At 29.8% G+C, this 11,077-nt stretch overlaps 1 protein-coding gene across 2 annotated transcripts in view; it reads left to right on the forward strand.

Annotated features, from left to right (window-relative positions):
• Tmep (Transmembrane endosomal protein) overlaps window positions 1-8,422 on the forward strand; it is a 37,206-nt gene extending 28,784 nt beyond the window's left edge. The window contains exon 8 of one of the 2 annotated variants that reach the window (XM_085959580.1): window positions 6,672-8,422. In XM_085959580.1, coding sequence (XP_085815706.1) covers window positions 6,672-6,811 — 140 coding nt within the window. In that variant the 3' untranslated portion in view covers window positions 6,812-8,422. The remainder of the gene's footprint in view (window positions 1-6,671) is intronic. The other variant, XM_085959581.1, reaches the window with a different exon arrangement.
• Window positions 8,423-11,077: the final 2,655 nt, after the last annotated feature.

The raw sequence follows: 11,077 nt of genomic DNA on the forward strand, positions 1-11,077 counted from the left end.
TCTCTCGCAGTGGCGAAGGGTGGAGGTAGGCTGTTAAGATCCGCCATAAACAGTGCACATTAAACTTTTTCACACATACATATTTGTTTTCATTGAAATAAGACTACAATTTACAGATAGTGTTGGTTAGTTTTTAAAATTCAATTAAACCCTGAGAAACCAAGCCATAATAGATAATAGTCAAAAAATACATGTCTATCTATAAAATATCTAAAATTATGCAATTAAATCATACATAACTTTGAATATTTTATAAATAGAATAATATTTTTTATTTATTATAGTTTGGTTTAGGCAGGGCTTAATGAATTAAAAAAAATAACCAACAATATGTATAATATGTATTTGTAAAACAATGAAAACAAATAACTATGAATGATAAAGTGTGCACAATTTTGTCGTATTGCCCAAATTAGACCAAAACTATTATGGTTTCGTTTAGACCGGGTTTAATTGATTTTTAAAAACTAACTAACACCATCTGTAAATTGTAGTCTTAGTTCAATAAAAACAAATACATATGACTAAAAAAGTTTAGTGTGCATTATTTATAGCGAATCTTAACAGCCTACCTCCACCCTTCGCCACTGATCTCTCGTGTATAGTATACAATATACATATCACTTTTAAATATTTCCTGTCCGTACGTTCACACTTTAATACATTTTTTCTCAGGAATCACAAACAGATTTCAGACAATTTGTCATTGTTTGTCATCTTATCACTTTGGTAGTCGGTTGGTAATATTCTGAGTCATCTAAAACCAGTTCAAACACCCTAGCACGATCTGATCATTGAACAAATATGTTCCCTGTTTAGCCTGTCTGAGGGCGAAAGAAAGATTTCTAATGTCTAACCAAATCGATGCAAACAATTTTTGAGTTACATACTTCTATTGTATCAGGGCCCACCACATATCGTCGCCGTAGATGTCAAGAGAGCCAAGTCACAAATTTGGCGAAAATGAGTAAGGTATACAAAAGCATTTTAAAATCATCAAAGATGCAGTGGTCAATGGATTTTAGCCACAAAACTCTTTTGACTACATGTTTTGTACATTTCAATATTCAGTGGTCAAGAGATATATAGATAGAGATAGATTATATGTTTAAAGTTTCACCGTTATATATTTAAAAGCATAAAAGTTCAATAAAAAGATGTTACTTTTATTTGTCACACAAAATCTTTGCACGCCTGTTTCTCAGCATTATGATTTTGTGGACTGGCTCTCTTGACATCTACGGCGACGATATTTACTAATATCCTCTACATTTTTTTAAGATACCCATGATTACTTGTGTTCATAAAATATAATAGCTTTCCAGTCTTGGCTTCTGTCATTTTAACCTTCAACAAATCAATTATAGAGAGATTAGCAATATTTCAATAGTATTACAGAATTATAAATGTAGTTTTTGAAATCATATCATTAACATAATGCACATTAAATAGTAAAATACGTAGCAATATAATTGGTTAGGAATTATGGTTTTTTTTTTGTCCTCAATGTTGCCTCGAAAGTAGAAAAATCTTACAATTGCTTTAGAAAATCATGAGAGTATATAGAAATAATAGTGCCTCTCTGTCTAATGAATGTAGGATTATCATATTAAATTTAAGGGAAAAACATTAAAATACAGATTAATTCATTCAATGTCTTATAAAAATTACAATGGTCTTAAATGATCTCAGCAAATAAAATAGAACTGAAATGGACATTGATGCTTAACGGCAAAAATAATATAATAATTTAATTGCTTTTACAAACTTCTTGATAAAGACAAATTCGTCGGTTGATTGCAGAACTATTCCAACTCACATAGAAGGGAGTTCTTTGAAACAATGTGCTTTAATTATTTTTTATTCGTATAGATAAATGTATACATCATATATTAATAGGACTATTGATGAAAACAACGATACATAAATGTGTCTATATAAATAATAAATAACTTAAATACAATGTTTCAAAGAACACTTCTGTAAAATATTTCAAATGTGAGTTCTGAATGATGAGTGATTAGTGATTAGTTCTGCATTCAGTTGAAGAATTGAAAGTTCTTGTTTATTGAAATTATTGATATTTATGATGTTGTGAAAAGCCAAACACGCGTCACGTTTTATGGAAAATGTTTGCGATGTGCATTTTTAGAAAATTAGCTTTTTTTTATTAAATTAATAATTACTATTATTACTAGAATGTCGTTTTTGTATTAAATGGGTACTTAATATAGATTTAAAAAAATTAAAACATAGTATTATGATACATATGTGTCGACGACAGGGGAATGTTGAATTTTTAATGGATTAAAATCAATATACCGTGAAATCTATAAACCAGAATTTTAACAATTTACCGTAATTTCTAGAAATTTAAATCTAAATTTCTCTAATAATCATGGGCTCCGTTATAAAACAGTGTCAACTCCGATGATGTATGTTTTCTTCACTGCACTCATGAAGACATTCTTACAACCGAAATCGTAGACTGGCCACATTCTGTGTGGGCATACCTGCTTCATCAGCTGAAAACCACATAATATTGCATACCATCTAATACTAATATGCCAACCAATGAAAGGCCCTGAATGCTTTACGAACTTTCAGAAATTGTGTATGAATTAAATCTGTGTGATTTTAGCTTAAGGCATAATCTTAAATCAATGGTCAACTCTCACACTGTTTTTTAATCTCAATGATAATCAAATTTAAATTTGGTCAATTAATGCACACTTGTTTATCAAAATTTGTTCGCATATGTGCACTAACTGGCATTTCTTATACAAACCTGCGGTTAACACTATTTTGCTTTAAATTAGTTATTGAATATTTTTAAATATATGCCAATCACATCTGAATTTTAAATAGCTTATAGGCGATTCTCATAGATGGCATGGCATACTCAACTCAAATTTTATTCAAAATCTGAGTCTACACTGTTTTATCCCTGGCCCCTAAATTAATAATATAAGAGAATTGATTTGGTAGATACGTTTAGTTTTTATCGATTCTCTGCAATTTCTTTTCATTATTAATTGTATGGTGCTTATTTTATGTTGGATTTCTTTAGGTCTGTTATTTGTAAGGAATGTCAAACAGTATTCTTAACTATCGCATGTTTTCGCATCAATCTGACATGTCTAGAAAATGAAATCGAAATGTGTATCATTAGAATAGTCATGGTATATCTAATTTATATAAATTAAATTGATGTTTTGAACTCAATGTTGTTTTATTTTCTGCCTTTTATGTATTCATTCCTAATTTATTACAGGTAAGTGAAATCTCATTCTTTTTGCATGTTGTATGTATTTATTTGCATCTAGCATGTTTATTTTATATAGCGTTACCAAAATTCACAAACCTTGTATCTACCAATAGATTTTTTTCCTTTTGTCACTTTTAATAACTGAGCTATTGTGAATATTAAATTAGTAAATAAAGTTGAATTTTTGCAGGTACAAGGTTTGAGAGATTTTACCTTGTGAAATAATTGTAATCTAATGCCAAATTGATATCAGTGGACTACACAATGATCTTCATTGGTTTTTTGTGAAATGTTGACACAACAATAATCATTACAACTACTGGAGGAAAAAATTTTACTGACAGACCAGAATGAAATGATTAAATTTTTAAAATTTTAAAAAGAAAAAAAAATTAAATGAAAAAAAAAATTTAAATATTTTCAATGGGTTAGCTATTAAAATAGTTGGTTATTTGTCAATGGTTCTATGTAATATAAGAGGTTTTCTTCCATTAGACACCGTTTGAGAGTAACAACAAATATAAAAAAAATCATGGAAATACTATTGTTTCCTGAGTTTTATGTATGGTGGTGTATATCTATAGACTCACAGATTAGAAATAATATAAATGAGTATAACTCACTTGTTGCACCTGAGATTTTGTTTATTCGAAAATAAAATAAAAATATCTATTTAGAAATATATTATATATTAATTTATTATTGAATTGGTGTTTAGTGGTTGACATCAATTATAATGGTTTTAAAAACACCTAGCATGCACTTAATTCTGAAGATGGGTTAATAGCCCGAAACAGCTGTCAACATACATAACTCAAAACATATAATAAACAAAAAAAAGTTTTGTAATATAAATAATAGTGGGCATCATAAAATACTAAATTTGGTGCGACTACATAAAATATTTGTATCATTCTAATGCTAGCATGTGATATATTATTGTCATTATTGGTTTATATGTGTGATAATCTATATCTCTCTAAAAATTTCAACGTGGAACGGACCCTTTAAAATTGGAGATATATTGTTTTGTAATAATTTGTTAGCGGAACCGCATGTTGAAGCTGCATACAGCAGTCTTGCAAAAAATGTAATGCCACATTTACTACTTAATGCAATCGTGATATATGTAATCAATAATCACGCAAACCAGACTTCTGAATTCTAAATCGTCTTTCATTTTTCTCACAACTTTCTCGTTCCTATGTTGTCATTTCGGACAGCAAATAATGAACACATTCAATTTGAGAATATGTGATGGAGCTGCCTCAAAGCAAATAATGGACACGTTCAATCTTACAATCACGCTTTGCAGTAATTTCTAATCCCAAACAGATGCTTGCTCTGTGTGCAGATATTATATGGGCTCATTAAATGCTTTGTGATGTATCTGCTTGCTTGTGCAGGGCTTGTTTTAGTAAGTTTGTAGACCTGCACTCTGTATCTAATGAGAATCTTCATTTTTATTAATGCACCATCATATATATATTTATCACTGCATGTCGCAAATGTTTGTATATCCACTAAATACATTTCTATTAAAACTATTATTTTGCAAGAGCTCGCATTTTGGCACGCAAATTATTAATTCATTGTAATTTTATGTTGCAAGGAAAGAAAACTGACACATTTTTATGTTCATAGAAAAACATTCCATAATTAGCATATATTATTAAAAATTAACAGTACCTAATAAAAAAAAATATATATTTAGTATATCATTCAAAATTCAGTAAATGGTAATATGATTTTCATAAAAATTGGTTATACAGGAGGTCCTCATTATCTGAGTATTCGTTATCTGAGTTCTGCAGTTACAAATTTGCAGAAAATGCAAAAAACTATAAAAACACAAACACAATAGCGCACAATCGTCTACTGTCACTTTCAATCCCACACTCCTACACTATTCTGTCTTGCTCACATGTCTTTTTTTTTTCTAAACGTGTCCCATTAAACCCATTTGTTAAGTAATTTTGGTCCCCGTTTTAAGAGGATTCGAGATATTTTTTCGGTACCAATTACTTGGTGAAGGGTGGAGGTAGGCTGTTATAGGGATCAGACATAAATAATGCACACTAAACATTGTCAGTAATACATATTTTATTTTCCTTGAACTAAGAGTACAAATTGCAGATAGTGTTGGTAGTTGTTAAAATTAAATTAAGTCCTACGTAAACCAAGCCATAATAGGTAATGGTCAAAAGATGTTTTATAGATAGAATAATATTTTTCATCTATTATGTTTTGGTACGACAGGGCTTTAATAATTTAAAAATACTAACCAGCACCATGTAATATGTATTCTTAATTCAACGAAAACAAATACGTGTGCACTATTTTTGTTGGATCGACCATAGCATACCTAAACTATCATTGGTCGGCTTCGGCAAGCTTTAATTGAATTTTAAAAACTAACCAGCACCATCCGCTCTGTGCAATATTTATATCGGATCTTAACAGCCGACTTTCACGCTTCGTCATTGATGTTAGACATGTCCAACTTCAAATAGTCTTGTCTATTTAATCTACCACCCATTGTCATTCTTCAACTCGAGCAAATGTATTATATTTGACTGAGAACAACTTGTCTTTTACCATCACAAAGAAATACTCATTTTCCTATCTGTTATGACAACAGTTGGTTTTATACTCATGGGAAACTATTCCCCAGTTGAATGCGGACTTTCTCATCGCTAATTTGAAAACGTCTCACAAAAACTGGTTATGGAACTAAAAATAGGAATGATTGTTAATGAATTATAACCTAAATTAATTCAGTAGGCTGTCAAAACTCTATTTATTGATTGTCATTCTCAATCAGTTTTATGCAATGGTGTTGGTTAATGATCAGTAGCATCGAGGACGATTTGGCATGCCAACTGGACAATGTATATTAGGGCGCCGCTCCGATGAATGAAATGCGTGATGAAATACACGTATGTTACAATTTGAACCAACATATAGACAAGCAACTAATAAAAAGTATCGGCCTATATAAGCGAGGTTTATGATTGTTACAAAAAATCATGTCTACGGTATACTTTTACATTTCAATCTTGTACTGAACTGCAGTGATATTTTGCAATAATTTTCAACAGACTTTTAATCGGTACGATATATTCAAGGTTTGTGTCATACATCGAATCAATTATTGTGAAATCTCGTAACCATAAAAACCACATAGATTCATAGGTACTTTATATTAGATTTGCATGTCTAATTGCCGGTTCAAATTATAATGTGTATGTTTTCCCTCGTGTATTTTATTCATCCTGAATGTCATTTGTCCAATTGTCCCGGCATCCAGTCGGCTGTGCCGAATTGTGACAATCAAGTATCTACTAATGTTGATTTTATCATCTGGCATCCGGCTTTCATTTTGATTGATTGTGTGGCGCAGGTAACAACAAGCAGGGGAAAGGCGGCGCCGAAGAAGGGGCCGTCCACGCTCCCCGCCCCGCACAGCAGCGAGTCGCCACCATCTCCACCAACTACCACGAGAAGACTATGTTGCTCAGCTCCGATGACGAATTCCAATAGACTAAAAGCCTTTCACATTATTATCCCTCTTCAATTTAAGGTTGTTAATATCCCAACCCTGTAATACTGAAAGTCTGGCGTGGGATGAAATTCACAGTGAGATTAAATAAAACTATACCATGGGGGCGAAGAGACAACCTGACCCCCCCATAAAAGTAACCATGGAAACTGACAAAAAATATTTATCTGCTGTAACTAATATTTGTTTTACAACAATAATTATCAGCCTGCATTTTTTTTCCCATTATAAAAGTAGGTCAGACCCGACCCCCCTTGTTAGAGAAGCCCCTGTGTTTATAATTCCACCTAATTATAACAACAGTCGGTCTTACAATTCAAATGGTCTCAAATCATTTTATTATTTTTTTATTTATTGCAATGCTATTTATCAGTATTATAAAAAAATTATTTATTATCTCTTGTTCAAACATTTCAAACATTTTTTTAAATAACTGGGTAATGTAAGTTATAAAAATCATATTGTTTTAAACCCAATAATTAAGAAAATCTTCCATTGTGGGAGGTATTTAATGATTGCATAAAATAGTGATATTAATGATACAATTTAATAATGAATGCTTTTAACAGGACCTGTTCAAGTATTGCGAATGCAATTAAATCAGAGATAAGCGCATAAATTATAAAATGCTTTTGAAATAATTATTTTGTTTTTTTTTTGCCATTGTCCAACATAAAAATTCAAGAAAGTGTCTGGTGTGTAAGATTACTAAATATAGATAATGACTAAAAATAGCGCCTTCATTGAGGCTTTATTGTTATTTCTTTCCTCTTCACAATATCGCCGTGCTAAAAATATAGAAATAGTATATTTCTGATAATATTATATAGGTAGATGTTATTTGTATTTTATGTGAGATAATTTTGTAGAAAATTCAAATCACTTTGGCGACTAGAATGTTACAACATGAGTACATTTTATATTATGAAATTGATATTGAGAAAAAACTGTTGTGATTCTCAATTTGGTACCACTGAAATTATTATATTACATTGGCAGTATTGGAATGCTCTTTTGAAAATAAATTAAAATTGTCAACAATTGATTATGTTTTATCTTACGGTATCTTTGGTTGGTATCTCGCCAATCGAGTGAGTACCTAATAACCCTCAAATACCGGCATATTCTGTTGTCAATTATGTGCCATATTTTTATTAGATTCTACTGCTTTTAAGTTCCACCTTATTTTTAGGCTATGCCATTTCGTTAATTAATTATTTAGCCATTAAATTTGACAGGTCAAGTTTGTCTAAATACTTTCTTCATGGTGATTAAAATTCTATATTATATTTAAAATCTCCATAGATAGCTACAGACCTACAAACTTATCTAAAGAATGGATGGGGGAGCCACCGTCGAAAACTACCCAATCAACACTCGCAGCTGGACAGAATCTGACATTCGAATGACGTTTTCAAAATGGCGTCCATATGGTAGTTTGTAGTTTCATTTTTGACCGTTCTTTAGGTAAGTTTGTAGGGACTGTACAATAATATCACCAGAGACAAGTTTACATTAATTGTGGCAACCCTTAATTAGGTTAAAATCGAATTGAGTGTGCCATCTGTGAGTATCACCTCTAAACTATTTGTAAAAAAAAACTGATTTAAAAATTCAGTCAATAATGGTGCTTTCACAATATATCTTTTTATCCAAAAATATTTTGAGCTAAAATATTGTCAACCGCATATTAGTATTATTGTTAATTAAAATGCCAGAACAGTGCACGCAGCATCCAATTTTTGATAAACAAATTATGCAGTGGATTCCTATACCTCCATTTTAAATTAGTGAAATTTGATGTGTTTTAATTTATGAACAATGCTAAAATTTGATATTTCTCGAAAATTGGAATATGGTGCTTGACACTGGATTATCGTGGGACCTTGGATTGTCACTGTTAATGTATTATTGAATAGGTATCACTTTTTTATATTAAAAGACTCCAATGTTTAGCTTCTTTTGATAAACTGAAATTGTAGACTGATTGATATTTCTTTTTTCTGCTCAGTTGTCAATTTATGCTTCTACTTTACATCACAAGATGTCTCTATAGTACAACTGAATTATTAACACTGTTAATTTGGTTATTAAAAAGGTTGTTGGTTTTGTTCACTTTTACCTGGCAAAGTCTCAAGGCGAAGTCTTCATTGAGCCTTTTTTAAAGAGGCACCTAGCGGAAAAATACGAAGCTTGCAATTTGAGACATTTTTTTGATAATTTACAATTTCAACTGTAATAATTTATAAATATGTATTTGAAAACATTAAAAATAAAAATATTTTTTATTTTAAGTCAAAGACAAACTTACAATTTTAAAAAATGTAATAAAATGTGAATTTGTTCTATCGGTCCGCACCCTATTATTACATATATTTTATGGTCATATTTATTATTAATATTTAGTTTATCAAGTTTTCTAAGCATCACCTAAGCGATTTTTGACAAATTCATAGTTTTAATATTTTTTATATCTATTTTAAAAAACATCGATTTTTATAAAAAATATAAATGTGTATAACTTGAAATCCTTTTTATTTATATCAAATCAATTATTTTTATAAATATAAATAAAATATTTATATTAATATAAATAAAAAGGATTTCAAGTTACACACATTTATATTTTTTATAAAAATCGATGTTTTTTAAAATAGATATAAAAAATATTAAAACTATGAATTTGTCAAAAATCGCTTAGGTGATGCTTAGAAAACTTGATAAACTAAATATTAATAATAAATATGACCATAAAATATATGTAATAATAGGGTGCGGACCGATAGAACAAATTCACATTTTATTACATTTTTTAAAATTGTAAGTTTGTCTTTGACTTAAAATAAAAAATATTTTTATTTTTAATGTTTTCAGATACATATTTATTCATTAATACAGTTGAAATTGTAAATTATCAAAAAAATGTCTCAAATTGCAAGCTTCGTATTTTTCCGCTAGGTGCCTCTTTAAAAAACTTGCGTATTTAAAAAAATCATTTTTGTTACAGGTTTGAGACCAATACCACAAAATAAATAATCATGTTGGTAGACATTTATTTTGAACTGAAATTTGGTGTAGCTTAAAAACAAATGAATGACAAAAGAATAGTTCCCTGCAAGTATTTATTGTGTACATTATCTTCATGCTAGGTTTAAGATGAATGACTAAAATTTTAGGGTATAACAAAGAGGCAAATGATTTTTGAAAGAATTGACTGATAGCAAACAAAATACACAGCGGTTACTTATTAAGGGCGGGGGGTTTATATCATTTATAATATGCCGGGATGTATGATCATCAGTGACGAAGACTTGATAGCAGGCGATTATTTGCCAGACATTTGGCAGCGTCATCTGCCTGACAATAGAAATCTCACAATCATTCAAGCCTAATCGACATATTGAAATCCAAACAAACATGCCGATGACTTTATAAATAATGTTTAATCAGTGAACGAAACAATTATAGTCAAGCTTACGGCACACCAGAAAAATAAAACAGTATGTTTATAAAATGTTAATTTTATTGGAATGACAATTTGATTCGGAATTCGATGGTGGTTCAATTTATGGTTTGTAACTTGGATGTTTGATCATATTGTAATATATAATATAATAAATGGAAATTTTAATATATCTACTTAAAATCATTATATACCTATTGAAAATATATATTGGAATAAAATACACTAATTATTATATATTTTTGGTCGATCAGTAAAATGATGAAGATGAAACACAACAGTCCTGTAAGTATTTACTTTTTTGGATTACGCATTACTTACCTCCCTCCAACAGGCACTCTTCGCCACCGATGATCATAATACATCATTTGAAAAGTTTTCATTAGATTTAGTAATAAGCAACGCATTCAATTTGATACATTTTTTTTCATTTCATGCACAATTACAAAGTGTCAAACTAAAAGTGACAAACTTATAAGTAGAATTGATAGTGGAACTGTAATCATACCAGTGTATGTTCTCATAACTGAACAGAATCTGACTGCAGAATCATATATCCATTATCGTGTCATTAGACTCTATGTATGATGTATCATAATTGTAGTTCCAGTTTTATCCACTCTACAGATAAGTTTGTGTTGATAATTTCTATCAAATGCTTATTGCACTCTGAGGCCTAAACCAAATTAATATAAATTTAAATGAAATTATGTACAATTTTTAATTTATTGTTTCTATCAAAATTTGTTAAATCTATGTAAATCGTATTTGAAATGCATTTTTC

This window comes from Rhyacophila brunnea, unplaced genomic scaffold, assembly GCF_057557595.1.
Source record: "Rhyacophila brunnea isolate RB1 unplaced genomic scaffold, BYU_Rbru_1.0 scaffold_9, whole genome shotgun sequence".
In the NCBI taxonomy this organism is placed as follows: domain Eukaryota; kingdom Metazoa; phylum Arthropoda; class Insecta; order Trichoptera; family Rhyacophilidae; genus Rhyacophila; species Rhyacophila brunnea.